Source organism: Adiantum capillus-veneris, chromosome 1 (assembly GCF_014529385.1).
Source record: "Adiantum capillus-veneris isolate H3 chromosome 1, ASM1452938v2, whole genome shotgun sequence".
Lineage (NCBI taxonomy): Eukaryota > Viridiplantae > Streptophyta > Polypodiopsida > Polypodiales > Pteridaceae > Adiantum > Adiantum capillus-veneris.
The window spans coordinates 164,292,465-164,312,692 of NC_140931.1; the positions used below are offsets into that span (position 1 = coordinate 164,292,465).

At 45.6% G+C, this 20,228-nt stretch overlaps 2 protein-coding genes across 2 annotated transcripts in view; one reads left to right on the forward strand and one right to left on the reverse strand.

Moving 5' to 3' along the window:
• The first annotated feature begins 2,862 nt into the window (after window positions 1–2,862).
• LOC147465936 (P-loop NTPase domain-containing protein LPA1 homolog 2-like) overlaps window positions 2,863–20,228 on the forward strand; it is a 50,288-nt gene continuing 32,922 nt past the window's right edge. Inside the window, exons 1-3 of the mRNA XM_086522805.1 lie at window positions 2,863–3,460; window positions 3,678–3,854; window positions 3,940–4,283. Coding sequence (XP_086378931.1) covers window positions 3,693–3,854; window positions 3,940–4,283 — 506 coding nt within the window. The 5' untranslated portion in view covers window positions 2,863–3,460; window positions 3,678–3,692. The remainder of the gene's footprint in view (window positions 3,461–3,677; window positions 3,855–3,939; window positions 4,284–20,228) is intronic.
• On the reverse strand, window positions 10,380–13,211 carry LOC147465937 (uncharacterized). The gene has a single exon (XM_086512996.1). The coding sequence runs from the start codon at window positions 12,624–12,626 to the stop codon at window positions 11,052–11,054; it is 1,575 nt and encodes a 524-aa protein (XP_086369122.1). The 5' UTR covers window positions 12,627–13,211; the 3' UTR covers window positions 10,380–11,051.

Sequence of the window (20,228 nt, forward strand, 5' to 3'; positions counted from 1 at the left end):
TCAGAAAATGGCTTATCATTTGAGACTTGTATAGGTTGCACATGTGACTCATTAGGACTTACATTTGCACTCCCACCATTAAATATAAGTAATATTTAATGGTGGGAGTGCAATATTTTACACTTTTTGTAAGCCCATATCTATCCCCTTGGTGCGTGCTCACAAGGGCAAAAGTGCATCTTCCACAAAATTAACATCTTGACAATCAAGATATGTTTTGTTTGTCTAGGATTTGTCTAGTAGATGGTCCCAATTTTTGGTTTTGGATTGATTAATGAGAATCTAAGGGAGATGCTCCTAACCCTTTGATCAAGATGTAGAGGGCATCTCAACGATCATGACAACCAAGGGGGGCATTTCATGTGGAGCATGGGCAAGGGAAATGTGGCGCGCATTATGTGGAGGCAAGGATGTGTGCAGGTAGGAGCACTATGCCAACGTGATGGGGCAAGTCTTTTTGTTTGCATGGCCGCTGTTGCATCGACAGGTGGTAGAGAAAGAGACGTTTTTTTTCCGGTCTTTAGGGCCATGGGATCGCAAATCTTCCTTTCTCCTACCCTTAGTCTCTTGATGGGCATTGCAACAAGGAAGCAATCTTGACTGGATGCTCAGGTAAGGCTAGATGGTTGTAGGGTGAGGTAAAGTGCAAGCATAAGCATTCTGAATATTGGGATGAGCGAGGACACGGGAGCCGGAGCAAACCTATGAGAAGAAGGACCGATGGGGGTGTGCAAGCAATGGTATGCATATCATGCATGGTATATGGCCAACCCTTAGGAAGAGCATATGCTCTGCTGTGTAGACAACTCTACTTGGCAAGCGAAGGGAAATAGAGGCAGCACTATGCAGACCTAGCCATGCGCAGGCAGCCTGTGCACAATAGCGATGGCAACATGGGGAAACTACAGAGTCGTGATGGCAATGGACACACTTTTTTTTTCTTTCCAATTAGTGGATTCCCTTGAAATCCAAGAGAATCTCAACAACTAATCAATGTGCAATTTGATTTTTGACCGAATAGGAGGTGCTATTACACCTCTCATTTGTCTAGGATATAGTCTATAACCTTTGCTTTTTAAACTATAACCAACAAAAATACATTTCACCGCCTTATCATCCAATTGTTGCTAAGGCACCAAAGCACGAGCTAAGCAACTAAACACATGCAAGTGACCAATAGGTGGCTTCTTGCCATGCCATTCCTATGGAGTGATAGATTGCAATGCATTTGTGGGACACCCGTTTAGTACATATGAAACACATGATAGCCAAAATGCCAAAACGCATGTAGTGAAGGTTGAATTTTGTGTGTACATTGTGCGATCTTAATAATTGACCTATTTTTCTTCTCAATGATGCCATTTTGCTAAGGGATGTAAGGCGTTGTACAATGGTGTTTTGTCCCACAATGCACTAGAAATACATTAAATTTTTTAGACATATACTCCCCCCCTCAATTAAAACAAAAGGTGCCCATAGTACAACTAGATACATTTTCAACCACAAGCAAAAATTGCTCAAATCCCCCTCATGTCTCTTCAACCTCATCCAACTCCTCCTATGTCCACAACCTACAAGCCCCTTCAAGTGACATGTTCTACTTTTATGCTCTCTTCGCTTGCCCCATGTGATCACCCTTGTATGGCCGGTCATCAAACCTTGACAATTAGAGCTTGTCCCTAATAGCTTTAGTTAAGCCAAGCAAGGAAAATGCTACATATGACATGTCTAAGGCATCATAATTCAATGCAATTGCGCCTCTCACACAAAATGACGTTGATAGAGCATGCAAAACTTTTCTTAACTTTTCTGTGTGTGTTGCTTAAAATAGCTCAATTGAATATTTTGCACATGGTTTGATTTTAGGACAATTGGCCAAATGTTTACACCATGGAGTGACTATATAAGTACCTTGGCTTTTGAAATGCATAGGAAAAACAAAACTTTGGACTTCATCCACCTTCCTTTAAGCTTTTATAGACTCTTCATCCTCCCACTCATGAGAGACGTGCTTTAAGTCAAATGTTTATTAAAGTACCATCATTGGCTTGAGAAATGAATTAAAGTAGAAAACTTAGCACAAATTTCTATGAAACTTGGACATGTAATGGGGGTGTCTCAAGCCGTTGCACATTGTAGGAATACCAATGTGCTGTCTATAGCTTAACATGGAGAGTCCTCCAGTTGTAGGATGCCCTTGTGTTGAAATAAAGGTTGTCTACACTATAATAGTAAGTCAAAGACCTTATTGATAAAATCTTCAAACCATTGAAGATCGGTTCTAAGCATGCGCAATGTTGTAATACGTTGGTGGGGTTGCAATGTCGATTTCATCCGCATAATGGCATAATGTGATTGTAAAGGGAAAGAAAACCTAAGTCTTTACTTTGCTTGTGCAATGTTGTATGGTATCACTTTCAAGCATATGGGAGGCCAACCAACTTGGCAAAGTAGTGAGAAAGAAATGAGATCGTTATAAGAATGTGGATTGGACCCTACCATAACATTCATAAGATTCATGGATGGAGAGAGGGAGAGAGAGAGGCTTTGAAAAGAAGAATCAAAAGATCACAACTTCATGGGTTTGGCCCTACTGTCCCTACCATATGCTTCATGAGATTCATGTAAGATGCAATTTTGGAAGGAAGTGAAAGCTTCCAAAGAGAGAGAGAGAGAGAGAGAGAGAGAGAGAGAGAGAGAGAGAGGAGGAGGAGGAGAGTTTTGCATGATTGGATCAGTCTTAAGATTGCCAAAAGTAGACTAAAGATAGTTGAGCTAAAGGAGTCTAATAGTAGTAATCTCGTGATAGAGGGAATAGATAGGGATTAGGGCACGGGCGTGATCACCGTCCCTATCTTTTGAGGTATAGTTAAAAATTGAAGTTGCAGCTTGGTATCGAACATGGGTAGTTACATACCCACACATCCACCTTCAGTGATATGCCCATGATTTGTAACCTGGCCTTCAAATTGAATATGTGGGTGCATAGAGACCCGGGTATGATCTCCATCAGAAAAGCCTTAACTTTAGCAGCTTGTTGCTTGTAACTAAACTTGCAGAGTCATGAAAAGTCGTCCCAACTTTATTCATGCAAAGTGCCTCAATTAGATTTATCGATGGATCTTAAGTGAGAGCGCCAAAGAAAGGGAATTAGAAAGGGGAGCCTAGCATGGCCTATTGTGAGAAATTTGCCATCTTGGGCCGACGCGTGACCGATTTGTGAAAGCTTTTGGCGATGGCGGCATCACTGCTCCTCAACGACAACAAGGAGAGCATGCGTCTCTGCTCCCGATTGTCTTTTCATTTAACTTTTCTTTGCCCAGCTGTGGTGCTCTCAGCAGGCAGTAGTCCCTGCGATCTTTACCTTCACGAGACCTGCATTTGCCTCTCCATCTATAATCGTTCGTTGCTTTCCTGTTTTCACACTCCCCCTTCCGTTTCTCTTCACCATACCTGAAAGGTGAGGTCAACACTCTTTGCATGCTCTCTCTCTCTCTCTCTCTCTCTCTCTCTCTCTCTCCACACACATTCTTCGAATTTCACCTTGCAGAACTCCAATCCATTTTTCGTTTCGTCCCCCTTCCCTTCACATCTCATCATAGCCATTCCTGTTGTAGCAAGAAGTATGCGGTCTGATTTGCGAAAAAAATTTACCTTGTGAATTTTTATGCTTGCAGTGCTGGCAGACGATCATGGCAGACATGCCCAAATTGCTGTATATAATTGTCCAGGATGTAGCTTTTATTGACACGGAGAAAAGCAAAAAGAGTGTGTTGAATTCTTTTAGATACACCAGGCCTATCCTGCAAAGCACTTTGCAGCTTCTTGGATGCAAAGCAAGACATGCCTTCAAGGTGAGCATTTGTTCCCTCGATTTAACAGCATCCCCGTCAGCTTTTGTTGAACGCATGCATCGATTTTGACATTTGTGGCAATCAGATTAGCAAGCGTGTCTTTGAAGTTTTGAGGGAAGAGTTTCCTATTAAAGCTCTGGAGAGGACTGGGTCTGCTTCCAGTGACTATTTCAAGCATGAATTCTCAAGGCCTCTCTCTGATTCTGAGATTGATAATAACAAAGAGTATTCACCAGAGGACATTAGAAGAGCAGCAGAAGAAAATGAGGTTAAACTTAAGGAAATTAGCAAAAAACTGTATGATGTGCAGCAGAAGCGGTCTACAATAGTTCTCAGCCGAGATGATTTCATGGATGTTGTGTGTGATGCCATGTCTGAGTATCGGTACTTGGGGCCTAATCAGCGGAATGATTTTGCTCTGGCAAGCAAGTAAGTAGAAAACCTTTTTTTGGATGAGTGTCATTGACGGACTGAATCTTTTTTTAGTATTTTTACTGTTCGTATCTGTAATGTGTTGACCTTGTTTAAGCAAGGGGTATGTGTGTCCTAGAATGTTAATTGCATAGATGTTCAAAGACTTTCTGAAGAGGAATTGAGCATCCCATTCGTTTAGTCATCAGTAAGAGGATCCTTAAGTCAGCAGAAAGAGGAAAACAGATTAGTTTTGACATGAGGTAAGGTCTGAAGGTTCGCATTGATGGAGGGTCTTGTGACACCCCTGAGGTAGATGAAAATGGTGCTTTTTAGAGATTTGAACAAGGGAACTTTCTTCTTGTAGTACAAGTTGGTGATGTGGCATTGCAATGGCAGATGACATGGGATGGCGGCCATAAATATGGGCCCTTAGATGCCAAGGCAGTGATGACATGGCAACCCAATTCTGACCTGGCAGAGCCTCGTGGAGAAAGGCGGCTCAGCCAAGGGGGAAGCTGCCGATGGGCAGTGCATGGAGAAAAAACAACAGAGCGCTGCGACAATGCTACCTGAAAAGCTCAGATGGGGAGACGACTGAAAAAGCACCCTGGCTGCTATGAGCACCTAAAATGCAGGGCACATGGTTGAAAAGCAGTAGTTTGTGTGTTCCTTAGGAGTCGGAAAAGCTTGACTGGTCAAGACTTGGATCAGCACACCTGTGCCCAAGTTTCAAGAATAGCCAGCCAAAACACGCATAATTTTTGGTAATGTGCCTAACTATGATACATTGCATGGGAAAATACATGAAGCTCTTAAAGCTTTCGACTACCTCCTCTCACTTCACTCTCATATTTTCCTCCTCTCACTTCACTCTCATATTTTCTAGCCTACATTTTGTCATTTTGTGTACTCACTACAAGCTTGAAAATAATTCTGGACTCCATTAGTGGTTGCAGGACCTTTTTACTTTCTAGAAAAACGTAGCGGTAAAGAACTCATGTATTTTATTTTAGCCACTTTTTACACTACGTAATATACATGTACTCTAATTTGCCATTTTGGACATACTGGCTGTACTCTGTTGTATGGTTTCAATATAAAGAAATACCAAGTTTCCAGTCACTGCTTCTCTGCCAAGTGGTCTTGCCACTTTTGGACTTTTGCCACGGGGACACTTCGCCACTTGGACTTTCGGAATGGGCAGCGTGCACATTGGCTTCGTGTGCTATGTGGACTCTATGTGCTGCACCTACTGGAGACCCAAACAATGTCTATAAAGCCTAGTGGATGTCATGACAAGTTGTTGAGGTGGCAAAGCATCACATGACCCAACCAAAGGCAAGGAGAATCGGAGCCCAAATCTGACGTAAATTATATAGAGAATTCTGTATTTACAAATGCTGATGACATGGACAACCGTATGCAAATTGCTGACATGGCATACTTTTTATGCTAGGAAGCCTTTTGTGCACAAGATGATAATAGCAGATGCTTAATAACAAGAGCTTTTAAGTTGCCGTTTTGGCCAAAGTGCCTCAGTGCTAGTTGTAGGAGGATTATGTGTGTTAACTCTTTTTATATTAAACCACCACACTTTGAAGGGGAACTATGTGATGAGTTGATGACATGGCATGGCAGGAGCCAGCACACACACATACGGTCAGCAACGGTACATCAATGGCTCTCTCTCTCTCTCTCTCTCTCTCTCTCTCTCTCTCTCTGTGGCAAGAACGAGGGCGTCACTGTAACCGGCTATGATACTCACTAGGTGATGGAGACGTCAAACGTGTATTTTTCAGCACAATGGGGGGAAAGAGAGAGATAGAGACAGATATGAATGAAAGAGACGGGACTTCACAGCTCGTAGAATCACCAATAGAGAAAGAGGGAATTCAGCTCATAGACAATGTAGAGGAGATAGAGTTTATGTTGTAGAAGAAGAGAGAAATTGAGAGGTGGAGTTCCTCTCCTGCATAGCACTGACCTTTGATGGTATTTCTTTAGCATAGTAGAATTTAACAGCACATAGTGTTCTTAGAGAGAGATGATGTGATGAAAAAGGCCGTCTACAGGGCTTCTTTACCCTTCAAATAGATGTGCACCAAGCTGAGATATATGTGTCACTTGTCTGCACTTTCAATGCAAAGATTGCATGTAAGTGGGTCGCCTATATCGCCATTCTTGAAAGTACCCGTGTCTTCACTTTCCATGCATGAAGTGGTCATGTGTCCATTTTCCATGCATGCACTGTCCGTTCGTGCATTTTCCATGCATAAGGTGCTAGTGTGGCCACCTACTGCTATTTTTGAATCACCACATGTTACCTGCTATTTTTTGGTCACTGAGTCTACCACCCACTATTTTTGGATGGCCATCTTGGCCACCTGCTAGTTTTGCGTCGACAAGACCACCACTTGCTATTTTTGGATTGCCATCTCAATCCACCTGGTACTTTTGGTCAGCAAGCTTCTCAAATAAAGTTTGCAATTTGTGACATCGACCCTTCTGTATTACGTGACCAAGTTACAAACTTACAGGCTTGTAGGCATTAAATCAGCTTATAAGTATCACAAAATGAACATAACTGGTAGTGAATCCCCCCCTGAAATCTGAAAAGTACAACATAGGGGGAAAACCACCAGTGATTCATAGTTACAAAAGATGAGTGATGCATCAAAGGCTAGGGACAAGGGATGGAAGGACAATTGTAGCAGAGAGTTGAAGTAGAAACATGCCACCCAGACGTCAATGAGGAGGCCGAAAACTCCACCAAAGAGTACCAAAGAACCTCCAAATAAGAAGCTCGCAGCCTGCTGTGTCGCCTGCCCTCCATCCTCTTCATGCTGCCCCCCCTTCAGCCCCCACACTGCCTCCTTTGCTCTGGTTCGCCCCCCCTCCCGCCCCCCCTCAGCCTGCTGCCTCCCTCTTGGCCAGTGATTACCATTGCTGGTCTTTTCCCTGCTCGCCCACCTCCATTGCCCCCCCCCCCCCCCCCCCCCCCCCCCCCCCCCCCAAGCCTCAATCTATTTCGCCTCGACAGTGACGTTTATGTGACATTATTGTTGTAGCTTCTCAGAGGGCTGTCTTCACTCGGTCCCACTCCATCACAGTAGCAGCAGACATAGATGGAGGCTCATGCTCCACCCTAGAGGGACTCTCAAGAAGCCCCTTGGCCCGACCTTGCAGAGCCCACCATCCAACTTGCTCTTTCGCCGATAGAGCAAGCGAGCCTCGCAGCAGAGGTGGAGCGCCTCCAAGCGACCTCCGTCATTTGCAAGATCATCGGCACCCGCCCTAGCAGAGGAGAGGTGCGTGATGATTGATCTTCTCCAGGCCCGCCTTTTAGCAGAGGTGGGCAAGATCCTTGACGTTCAGCTTCTCGGGCGTGGCTATTACCAAATAGAGTTTGAGACTCTCGAGATGGCGTCCAAGGTCATTGCGATGAGCCCTTTGGCCATCCGAGCAGTTCGAGCTCATTTTCGACAGTGGCACCATGGTTTCGACCCAGCTACCGATGTGCTTGTCGAGGAGGCAGACCTTCCCATCTCAGTCTGCTTCCTCGGCCTGAGAAGGGAGTACCTTCCGTTACTATCCAGGATAGGCTCAAAGATTGGGATTGTTCTGGAGACACCTCACACGATAGCCTCCATAGCTGCCACGGCAGCTGGAATTCCCACAGTATGTGTTCTGGTTCGGGACACCCACACCCTCCTGAAGGTCATTCTACTACCTAGGGTGAGTCGTGGTTGGCTCCTCCAGAGCGTGGAGTATTCGAGCCTCCCGAATCAATGTTCCATTTGTCGTCAGATGGGCCATCTTGCGTAGGCCTGTCCACGGAGGAGGCCTCGACCTTCACCTCAGGCTCAGCCCCAGCCCCCTAGGGTTGGCTATTAGCAACAGACAAAGTCACAGGGTACTCAGACAGACTCACCCTCCGAGCCTGGAGTTCAGACAGAGGAGGGCTGGCAACAAGTTCGTGGTCGACGTCAACATGGGCCACCACGTCAGCCTTGCCCTTTGGGTGGACGCCAGGCTCTAGGCCAGCAGCAGTGGGTTCCCACAGGGAACCGTTTCGACCCTCTTCAGCAGGACGAGGTCCCAGCTCCACCTCCACCTCCACCTCACCCTCACCTTCGACAGTCCCCCCTCCTCCCCCCGAGTTTTCCTGGCCTCTCCCCTCCGCCTCCTTCTGCCTCTCCTCTTTCCTTCTGCTGTTCCCCGCCCCTCCACTCCTCCATCTCCCACTAGCCCCCCTTCTACCACTTCTCCTCCTGTTCCTACCCCGCAGCTGACCCATGGGGTAGGACCTTCCTCGACTGCTAGGAGATCTCTTGGCAGCGCTTTTGTCACAGTCATTTGGCGCGAGAGAGTGGCAAAGGTATTATTGTGCCAGGCAGGGCTCAGTGGATCACTATGTAGGTTCAGGACTGCCTCTTGGGCTTCCTGAACATCTATGCGCCCAATGTGGCAAATGCACGTGCAAAGTTTTGGTCTCACATTGTGGAGTCTTTGCCGCATGCAAAGCAATGGTGTATTGGTGGTGACGGAGCTGAGTTGGCAACCTGGGAGAGGCTATGAGGCCTCCAGAGTCCAGACAGCTTGGCCTTCTCTTGCTCGGACCGCAGAGTGGGAGGAGTGAATCTATCTCGGATAGATCGCTTCTACGCTAGTGACCACATCTGTGACTTGGGTGGGTCAGTTTGTGAGATCGGCTTGCACTTTCAAAAAGGGCGGTAGACTTTAGACTTAAACCTTATTTGCTTTCACCCATTTAATTTGTCGCCCACTTTATGTGTACTTTCAAGACACAACAAAGGGGAGAGGGATACAGGCTGCTAGATTGCACCTGTATGAGAAGACCGACACCAGATTGGCCCTAACTTAGGCGCCCCTTTCGGTATTTCTTTATTGTTTAAAAGAGGGAATAAACGCTGTGGTTCCCAACAAGCTGCCCCGCACAAACTTGGCTGAATTTCAACTGTTCCGGCCCGATTTCGGCAGCATAACTGTACTAGGACCCTTCACAGTCAGTATTCCCACGCATTGAACGACTTTCCCGACGCATACGGGCACTTTGCAAAACCTGGCGAGAATCTGCAGCACACTGAATTCTCTGTTTTCAGCCCCAAAAATGCGCCAGATCACCTGCACAACGGTTCCCTCGCGACCCCGAACCTCCTGGGGTTATTAGGGACCGTTTAGGGCCAAAACCCTAAACCTGCAAAAATACACAGCAGGCTGTAATTTACTGTTTCGGGCTCCGTTTCGCGTGCCGGTCGCATCCGTAGCAAGTCCTCGAGCTCCCGCACCTGTAGGGCTACTTGCCCTTTGAATCGGACGAGATTTCTGGCGTGAAACCTCTCCGAATTCACCTGTACCTGCGGGGGATTAGCCGCTAGCTAATCCAGTACCTGTGCAAGAGGCTCTTGCCTCGGCAATCGCGCATGAACCCACACAACTGTACATTGGTCAATTGAAAAGCCCACTAGAGGGGCATAACATACTGTCATAGGGGAGAGAGAGGGTAGTGCGTAGCGTGCAAAGCATCACTCCTGGCACCGTACTGTACATAAGAGGGAAAGGAAGCACTCCATAGCTCTTAACCTGTTTGACAAATGCAAAAGAGGCCTCCTCCCAGCTTAAAAATCAGCGCCCATTTTTTTGCAAGAGGAAAGTTCATGAAAAATCGACACTTGGCGCATTTACAAGCATTTGCCCATTTCGGGGTTGCCGCCTAAAAATCTCTCGACCGGTTGCCTGGTTGACTTCACTGCAGAGTAATAAAATGTTCCCCTTGTCATTCTGGAGGTAATGACGCGAACACATTTTCAGGTCCCAAAATAGCAGTTTCCTAAATTTTAGGAGATGCTGCCATTGTATCTTTCTAGGTCATCTGACCCCCTTTGTACACTGTAGCCACACCCAGAATTGAAATGTAGCCTCTGTAGCAAAGGATTCCACTTTTGCTAGTCAATGACTCCACTTTGGCTAACCATAGTCCTTGTCCAACCTTAGTGCTCTCTTGCCCTCAAGCCTGGACTCCCTTGAACAGTTCCACACTAGCTATGCAATGCAGGGCAGTTAGATTTCCCGAGGGGTGTTTCCAAAAAGTGAAAGTAAATAAATAATAAGAAAGAAATCAACAAAAAGGATAGATAGTAGTCACACGCTGTTGACATACCCCCCTCTTGAAATCTCAAACGTCCTCGTTTGCATCTATGTCGTACATGCTCACAGTCAACATTGATGTATTCAACAATTGTCGACACATGTACGACACATACATGCTCATTGTCAACCCTGGTGTATTCAACACCTCGTCAACACCAAAGTTACCCAGAACGGGAACTGGGAACGGGAACGGGGGCCTCCGGAACGTTTCCGGAACGGCCCCCCCTCCCCCCGAAAAAGCGGAACGGGAACGGGGGCCGGAACGGTAAACTCGAATTATGCTTAAATTAGGGTGGATTCAACCTGTATGTTAGTAGAGAGCCACACACACTCATTACTCCAAGTAGAATCCTATTTAGGCATGCTTTGCAATGATGCTTAAGTCTTAAGGTGCGGTCATGACTCATGACACGAATCCACCATTCACATGACATAGAAGCATCTTGATTCTTCATAGAAAGGACATTAACTTAACTTAAAATTAAAAGAGTCCAGACTCCACACAAAAGCTTGGAGCAAAACAATGATACTAGATAGATCATGACGATGGCTTACAAGGCCAGCCAAGGCGCTACAAAAAGATATAAGGAGCAATCAGTCATGACTCATGAGTCATGCTTGAGAAGAGCCTCCTGCCTCCCAATCTGTAGTGGTGTCCTGGATCTCATGAATATCATCCCAATCCTCCTGCATAGGCTCATCCTCATGTGTAGATGCTGCCGCCTCTCCAAGCACCTCTGCCTCTGCCTCCATCTCCCACTGTAGAAAAGGGTCTGTCACTTTAGATGCTGACTTGCAAAGCATTCGTAAGTTTGCATTGACAAAAACAAGGTCATTTGCTTTCTCCACTCCAAGTCGGTTCCTCTTTCTAGATGCAATGTGGCTGTAAACACTCCACAATTGCTCCAAGCAAGAGGAGCTAACCGCTTGGCTGAGAATGCGGATAGCAAGTCGCTGAAGATCGGGACCATCTGAACCATTTTCTTGCCACCACAAGACCGAGGAAATCTTGGTGCGATCAATTTGGGCATCGGCAGTCCCAAATGATCCTCGCATATCCCTGTAAAATGCAAGCTGATCCTTGATTTTGCGCTGCATGTCTCTATCAGGGTGAAGCCTCTTCAAAATAGTGTTCCAATGTGTATTTACCTCTGAATCATGCTCCTGTCCTGCACCTTGAAACTCTGGATCCAACACAAAAGCTGCACCATGAAGAGGTGAACTATAGGAGTTCCACCTGCTGTTGCATAGGTCTTTGATTTCTTCAAGCCTATCTGGGTCCTTCTCAAGATCTCCAAGCGCCTCCACCATGCGATCCATTGCTTCATAAACCTTGCCAACACAAGGTTGCATACCATCTATCACTCTAAGCAAGTGAATCACTGGTTTTACCATTTTGTCAAGAGTCTTGAGAGACTCCCAGAACTCTGGATCCTCTACCTTCTCTGTACAAATGATCCCTGCTGCTGTACGTGCATGGGAAGTCTCAGCAAACTTTGTACTGATGAAGAGCTGCCGCACTGCACTCTGGCACTCCACAAATCGGCCTACCATAAGAAAGTTGTAGGCAAAGCGGGTCTCACAATACTTGAGAAGAACTTTCCCCCCCGACCGCTTCAAGAACTCTGCTCGAAGGACGTTGTGGTTGTTGACAAAAGAAACCACTTTGGCTGTAGAGGCAAAGAGAGGCTCTATCCAAGGTAGTTTGCCGAAATCCTTCAGGAGGTTGTTAAGGCAATGCGCCATACAAAAGGACACCGTGATGTGGGGGTATGTGCCTTCTAAAATAGCCCCGGCTGCCCTGTTCGATGCCTCACCATCAGTGACTAGCCCTATTAGAAGTTCGGACCCAATGGTCTCTATGGCGGAGGCCCACTCTCCTGCAAGGACATCGGCTGATTTTCCTGTTTCTGTAGCATCATGGGAGTGGGCAAAATACATTTCCCCTTTGGAATAGGCAACAATGCCATGAATGGATCTCCTCCTGGTGTCGCTCCATCCATCCGCAATGAGGGTCACTCCATACTTGGTCCATTGCCTCTTCATGTTAAGGGTTGCCGTCTCCACAACGGCCTTCTCTCTATCGAGTAGAGTAGTGCGGAGGGCCTCGGAAGAGGGTGGGACATATCGTGCCCCATACTCTCCTATCCTTGTGCACATAGTCTTGAAGTACTCCGACCTACACATAAGAGGTAACACATAGGTATTAGGATTCAAAGTTAAATTAATAAACTGGTCAATATATCTAAATCCAAAAATGGAGGAATGTCTTACCGAGCCTTTATGAAGGGAATGTGGTCATGATAGAAGAAGCGTGCAACACTTGCATCCACATCCTCCTTCCTTTTCGGATCCCAAGTGGCATGTAGAGTGCGTTGGTGCGGCTTGGGAGTGGAGACTGGCGTAGTATTAGGGGTTGAGAATGGCGATCGAAATGATGTCGCCCCCGTCTCCGCCGTCGCCGCATTACTATTACCACCGATGGATGAAGAAGGTGTAGAAGAGGGAAAGAGCAAATCGTTGGGGTCGATTGCGGGGCGCTTCGGCTTGGCCGCATCCTTCTCTTCCTTGTTGGCTTTGATGGCGGCATCCTTGGCTTGAAAGACCTTCAACAAATGCTCATTGACCTCCTTGCATATTGCCACTTGTTGTCCCTCTAGCTTAAGGAGGTGAGCACGGACTTTGGTTGTGCCGGATTGCCTCTCGAAGCCGCATAGTTTGCACTTCCATGCACGGGCACCACTGGACTTTCCCAACACTCGGGAATGCACTTCGTCCCACCATGATACTTCCTCCTCCTTCTTCGCACCCAAGGGCACACGTTCACTTGATGCGGAAGCTTGCGCCATGTGAGACTCGAGAGAGGGAGGGAGCTTGAGAGAGAAAGGGAGAGGGACTCGGGAGAGATAGGGAGAGGGAGAGGGAGAGATGGAGTGATAGGGAGAGAGAGATGAGGGAGATATGTATTATGGAGAGATGGCGAGCCGTGAGAGAGAGAGGAAAAGGGAGAGATGGAGAGAGGGAGAGTGAGCTTTCACTTGAGCCTTGGGGCTTGAGGAACTTGGAAGAGGCTAGAGCCGACGTAGAGAGCTTGAGCCTTGAGGGAAGGATGAGGCTATGAGCTCTCAACCTTGCCCTTGAGGCATTATATAGGAGTTAGAGTCTACCCCTCCCTCAAACGTTCAAAAACAGTCCCTAAACGCCCCCTGTTTTTTTAAAAAAACGGTCATTTTTTTCAAAATTTGAAATCTGCCGTTCTCGTTCCGTTCCGCTCACGCGTTCCCGTTCCGATTCGTCCGTTCTCTGCCCGTTCCGCCCAGTCGTTCCGGTTACACCCAGGAACGGAACTCCGTTCCGTTGCCGTTTCCGTTTCGGGGACCCAAGTTGGCCGGGAACGTGTTCCGGGAACGGGAGGGGTCCGTTCCGCCCGTTCCCTGTTACTCTGGTCAACACATGTATTGCCTGTGTGTGAACCCTGTCCCAATGACATAGTGGTAGCTTCGCACTTTGCCATTGCTTTGAGTCACTAACTTTCCAATGACAAAATGATAGCTACACATTTTGCCACTGTCTTATAGTACACGTTGGGCCCAGTAACACTTTCGAGCATACCCAAACCGAGAGTTTAAGAATGCAGTTACACATGTACGCTTTAATAGAAGCAATTACTGTATCCTTGACAAACTGACAAGAAATACTCACTTCTATAGCACTAACCAAACTTTTGGACATTCCATAAGAGCAATTGCCAAACTGACAATCTGTACAGCTCTAACATTCATGTAACATGTATTTCATTTGAGCTCACTTTAAATACCATGTACATCATTTCTTTCAGAAGCCATTGTCACACTGACAATCCATGTAGCTTTGAAACTCAAGGGGTCAAGGTAGGTTGCAAATCGAAGGCTTCAAGGTAAAGTGATAACACAGTTGGTGACTCTGCAAGTTCACCTTCTTCCATCCACTTAGCATCCATTGGTGGATAGTTTCTGAACTTTACCAAGTAACGCCTAGTAACCTTGCCTTTCACTTTTCTTTCTTTATGTGCCAAAATCTGTTCCGGGACCAAGATCTTGTCAAGTTCCTCGACTTCCGACTGATCTTCAGTTGCCATATCCTCTGGCACATCACCCACATAGGGTCTGAGAAGACTGACATGAAACGCATTGTGAATCTTCCAACTGTCAGGCAATTTTAGCCTATATGCAACATCATTGATTATGTCGCACACTTGAAAAGGCCCATAGTAACGCATGCTGAGCTTTGGAAACAATCTTTCCTTGCCCTTAATCTTCTTTAACCTTGCTTTTTCAAAGCGTAGAAGCACCCAATCACCAAGTGAAAATACCACTTCACGACGGTGACGATCAACAGCTTTCTTTTGCTTTGCCTGAGTCTTTTCTAAGGCCACTTTGACCTTCTTGTACATTTCATCCATGTCCTGAACATACTTATCTACTTCAAATATCTTGTCCTTTGTATGCAGTATGGGAGGAACTTTCTTGCCACCTTCAACTATCTCAAAAGGTGCCTTGCGAGTTGATGAATGCACTGTATTATTGTATGCATACTCCACCAATGGCAAATATTGCTCCCACTTTCCTTTATGCTCTGACACATAGCACTTCAGCAGATCTCGGACAGTAGAATTTGCCTCTTCTGACTGCCCATCTGTTTGAGGATGAAATGACGAAGAGAATTTGAGCGTTGTGCCCATATTCTCAAACAAGCCTCTCCAGAATAAACTTGTCATGCGTGGATCACGGTCGCTAACAATCGACTGTGGCATGCCATGATATTTGAAAATATTGCTCATAAACAAGCGTGCCATCTGATCTGGCTTTATCTTCTTCCTGACAGGAATAAAATGAGCCTGCTTGCTGAATGTGCAAATGATGGTCCAAATACCATCGTTTCCTGTCTGCGTTTTCGGAAGATCAAAGATAAAATCCATAGCAATACTTTCCCATGGTTTGTCTGGAATAGGTAATGGTTGCAATAACCTTGGTGCCTTTTGCCTGTCAAACTTGACCTTCTGGCAAATTAGGCATTCTCGCACAAAGGCATCCACATCTCTTCTCAATGTAGGCGAGTAGAAGAATGTCTCAACCGCTTTAACTGTAGCATCGATACCACGATGCCCTGCATATGGTGGGACATGACTCTCTTCCATAACTTTGCGTCGCAATGGCTTTGTGACACACAATCTGCCACGCATCATCATGAACCCATCTTTGAGAAGATAGTGTTCATGACGTTGTCCATCCATTAGCTGCTCGAAGACCCTTGCAAAATCTTCATCATTTGCATACTGTTCCCTCATATCATCAAGTTCATGATGATAAGGAATTGACACAGCTGAAATTTGTGGCTTCCTTGACAAGGCATCAGCCACAACGTTCTTCTTGCCTTCCACATGCACAATCTGAAAGTGGAACATGGACAAGATATTTGCCCATCGCATATGCTTCTCAGATAACTTTGCCTGTGTCAAGAAGTATCGCAAGGTCTGATGGTCCGTTTGGACAACAAAGTCTGCACCTAGCAGGTAGTGTTTCCAACTTAAGAGCACATGAATCACGGCCTGCAGTTCTTTTTCATAGACTTGCATATTCTTTTCTGGCCCTTGCAAGATTCTACTCTCATAGGCTACTACCCTGCCATCTTGCATTAGCACTGCACCAATGCTACTACCGCAGGCGTCGCACTGGACCACAAATGACTTCCTAAGATCTAGCAACACAATGATTGGATCTGAAGTCATCTTTTCCTTTAAGAGATTAAAAGCTGAAAACTCTTTCTGTGTCCATCTAAAGGTGACTGCCTTCTTTTGAAGAGCATGTAAAGGGGAAGCAATCTCAACGAAATTTCGGATAAACCTCTGTAATAGGATCATAGTCCCAAGAAACTTCGGACATCGTGCACCGTCTTCAAACCTGGCCATGACTTGATCGCTTCAACTTTTGCAGGATCCATTCTGACACCATCCTTTGAGACAATGTGTCCCAGAAAGTGAATCTCTTCCAGAAAAAATTCACTTTTCTTTGCATTGATGAGCAACCTATGATTGCGTAGCTCTTTGAACACAATGGCCAAGTGATGCCTATGCTCCTCTTCATTCTTTGAGTAGACTATCATGTCATCAAAGAATGTACCAACAAACTGCTGGTGTGGACGGAAAATTCTGTCCATCATCCTATTGAACGTAGCAGGAGCATTTGTGAGACCAAAGGGCATCACTAAAAATTCATAAAGGCCAAACGTTGTTCTAAAAGCAGTCTTGTGCACATCCTCTGATCTAATGCGGATCTGATGGTACCCACTCTTTAGATCTATCCTGCTAAACATAGCTGCTCCTTCTAATTTGTCCAGAATATCATCAATTCTAGGTATAGGGAACCTATTCTTGATGGTATTCTTGTTCAGTGCACGGTAGTCGATGCACATATGCCATGAGCCATCCTTTTTTTGCACCAACAACACTGGAGAACAGAATGGGGATGAACTGGGCTGAATCAGCCCCTTTTCTAACAGCTCCTGTACTTGGCCCATTATCTCTTTCTGCTGAGCCGCACTAACCCTGTACGGAGGCTTATTTGGTGGGCTACCCGCTGGCACCAAATCTATCGCATGGTCCTCGGGTCTCTCTGGCGGTAATTGAGACTGTAATGAATCGGAAAAACAGTCACTATACTGTTGTAAAAACTTTGACCTTTCTTTATCTAGCACAGATAAATTTGATTCATCACAATCTGACACTTCACGTGCAAAAACCAAGTACGCAGAAAGATCTTTTTCATTACAGAAGTAATAGCAGAAGCTGATACAGTGGGAATAGACTCCCCTTGAAGCTTTACATCCAGAATGTGAGTCTTTCCCTTGCTCTGTACAGTGATCTTTTTGTTGTAGGCATCCATGATTCCTGTACACGAAATAACCAAGGAATACCTAACAACACATCACATCCGTCCAGTGGCATGATGTAAAATTCTTCAGCATCTACATAGGACTGGATATGTAGGCGCAACTTTTCGATGATGGGTGTCACAGCCTCTGTATGGCCAGGACATGCCAAAACTGCCTCTGCTGTATACCCCATATCTTCAGGTCTGATTCCCAACTTTGAAGCCAATTCTGGGGAAATGAAGTTGGCTTTGGTACCTGGATCAAAGAAGATAAGCACTGTTTGATCCCTGACCTTTCCCCATGCTCTGCAAAGCTCACTTGCATCTGAATTTGGCTCGTCGCCCACCATATCTGGCACTAGACCAACCATGGGCTTCTTTCTTTTCCTGTCCTCCTTGTCTTCAGAATCAGCTGCCTTTTCTTTGTAGGACAATTGTAAGCAATGTGGCCAGGCTGCTCACAGATGAAGCATTTGTTCTCTGACCTCAGGACCTTCTTTTGCTCTTCCGACTTGCGAGGAAAACGTCTTTTCCATTTCTTTGCTGGTCCCTTTTCTGATTCAGCCGTAGCTTTGTCTTTCCCTGCATTGGCTGGCTCCTGAGTCGCTTTAGGAACCTCCTTGGGAACGTACTTCTTCGCTGAATTTTTCTTGGCTGATCCTTCTTTGACATCAGTATTGAATTCACAATCTTCTCCCTTGAGCAAACCATTGCCAATGTTTGCTACCTCGATGAGCTGCGTCAAAGTAGTGACTTTGGTCTTCGTGTAGTACTTTCTTAATCCTTTGGGTAGGCCACAACAGTATTTTTCAATCTGTTCTGTCAATGGCACAAACCTATAGGAAGTTACTGGAAGTAGAGCTTTCCAAAACTTCCGATTGTAGTCATCGAGATTCTTACAAGTGGCAGCATTAAGCTAGTGCCATTCTGTCATGACATCTGCTTCAAAGTCATCAAATAACCATGCTGCTGCAAAAATGTGCTTGAAGTAAATCCATGTGGACGGAGCTTGCCCTTGTAGCAATAAAGTTGTCCACCATTGTCCCGCATTCCTTGTCAAGAAAGTGGTTGCCTTGCGGACCTTTGAAGCCTCTGTAAAGTTTCCCCCTGCATAGGCCTTGTCAAACTGTTGGAGGAATGAGAGAGCCTTCTTCCTATCATCAAACCCTGTAAAGGTCGTGAAAGTCACACCCTTGCCACCTTCTTTGTACGGAGTTGGCCTCTCCAGCGGCGTTAAATTGTCATATGGAAGTGACTGAAACATGGGAACACTGCTAGGGTTCATTTGTGTTCTCTGACCGCAGTTAAGTTGACCTGGAAATGCCATATTTGGGTGCTGATTTCTAATTCCAGATCTGGAAGTTCCGATCTGGACGAAAGGAGAAGCCAACTCCTTGATCAAAAGAGCCGAAAGGAGAAGCTAACTCCTTAACAAAAACGGCAAATTGATTGACCCTCATAATGCTTCTCCGAATGACCCTCGGAAAATTTTTGAGCTAACTTGAGTTGTTTTGTAGATATGTTGTAATCGCGGACGATCACTCTCTTTCAAGAAGGGGAGATGTCACAAACTGTTGACGTGTCAAAGCCCTGAAGAAGGGAGCCAACTTGCAGATGCCGGCCGAGGGGGCCTAAACCCTAAGAAGAACAAGTAACAGAAGAAGAAGTCCTAGCAACATATGGGGACCTCGTCCGATGGGGCCTTAATTGACATAAAGAATTAAAATAAAGCAGGACCCACACACACACACACTGAAGGAATTGCGTGGAATTGATGACGTGGTAGGTTTCCAAAAATTACATTGACTGATGGCGTGGCAGGCTGTACGGAATTCCACGTTTTGTGCTGGCTGTTGATGTTGCTAGATTGGCTTTATTTGACATAAAAATAATTCTAAGTGAATTATTGGATTTATAAGTAAGAGGGTTTTCTTGCTTGGAACACCAAGAAAAATAATTCTAAATGAATTATTGAAATTTTAGTGAGAGGGTTTTTCTCACTGGAGACATCCGAGTATAGAGTATCCCTAGTGCGTCATTCAAAGTAATGACAGGAGCACTGTGAAAGGGAATATCTGTAAGGCCACCAGGAACGGGTACTTTTGATGCGTCACAACGGATGGGTGATAGGGAGCATTAGTAAGAAAGTAAGAAGTATCCGACCATCCGGGAACGGACATCTTTGATGCGTCCGTGAAGGGGATTGTACCGTAAGTTCAATAGGAAAGGACTAGGTGATGGGTATTCCTGATGTGTCACAAGGTGGGTGAGGGGTGCATCGGAAAGGGGATATCCATAGTCGAGAGGAAATCCGTGAGAGGAAATCCGAACTGGAAAGAGGAATACACGTAAAGACGCAAGCACAAGAATAAAGATGGATTATGAGAAGCCTTTCTTGAAAAACGGAATATTTTAACGAGTTTTCCGAGAAGAGCAGACGCTTTCCCGCGAGGAGTCTATGTCTACATTGCATTTGTGCACGTGGTTGTTCTTAGTTCTGCTCTTTTTTTCCAGATTCTTTCAGAAAACATTAGTTTTATTCAAAATTCAAAATCATCTTTTAAAACAAAGGTTTTGTTTCATAAATCTATAATGCTAATTCAAAAAGCTGTTCTGGAACGAGTATCGCCTCGTCCTTCTGTTTTGTCAATGTGCTAGTCATTCTGATTTTTGTGTCCTTTTGGGACACTTTGTAGCGATATGTCCTTGTTCTCCACATTCAAAACACTTCCCTGCTTTGAAATATTTTCATCTCTTTGGTCTTCTGTCAGTGAAGGTCGTCTATCTTTTCGTCGATTGTTCCTGCTTTGACTGGTTGAAGGTTCATCTGATGGGTAAGTCAATTTACCCGAATGTATAGCAAATCCCCGCTTTGCATGTC

What these genes read in the sequence shown, in the direction of transcription:
- LOC147465937 (XM_086512996.1), bottom strand. Translation starts at nt 12,626, where the DNA reads ATGTGTAGGTCGGAGTACTTCAAGACTATGTGCACAAGGATAGGAGAG.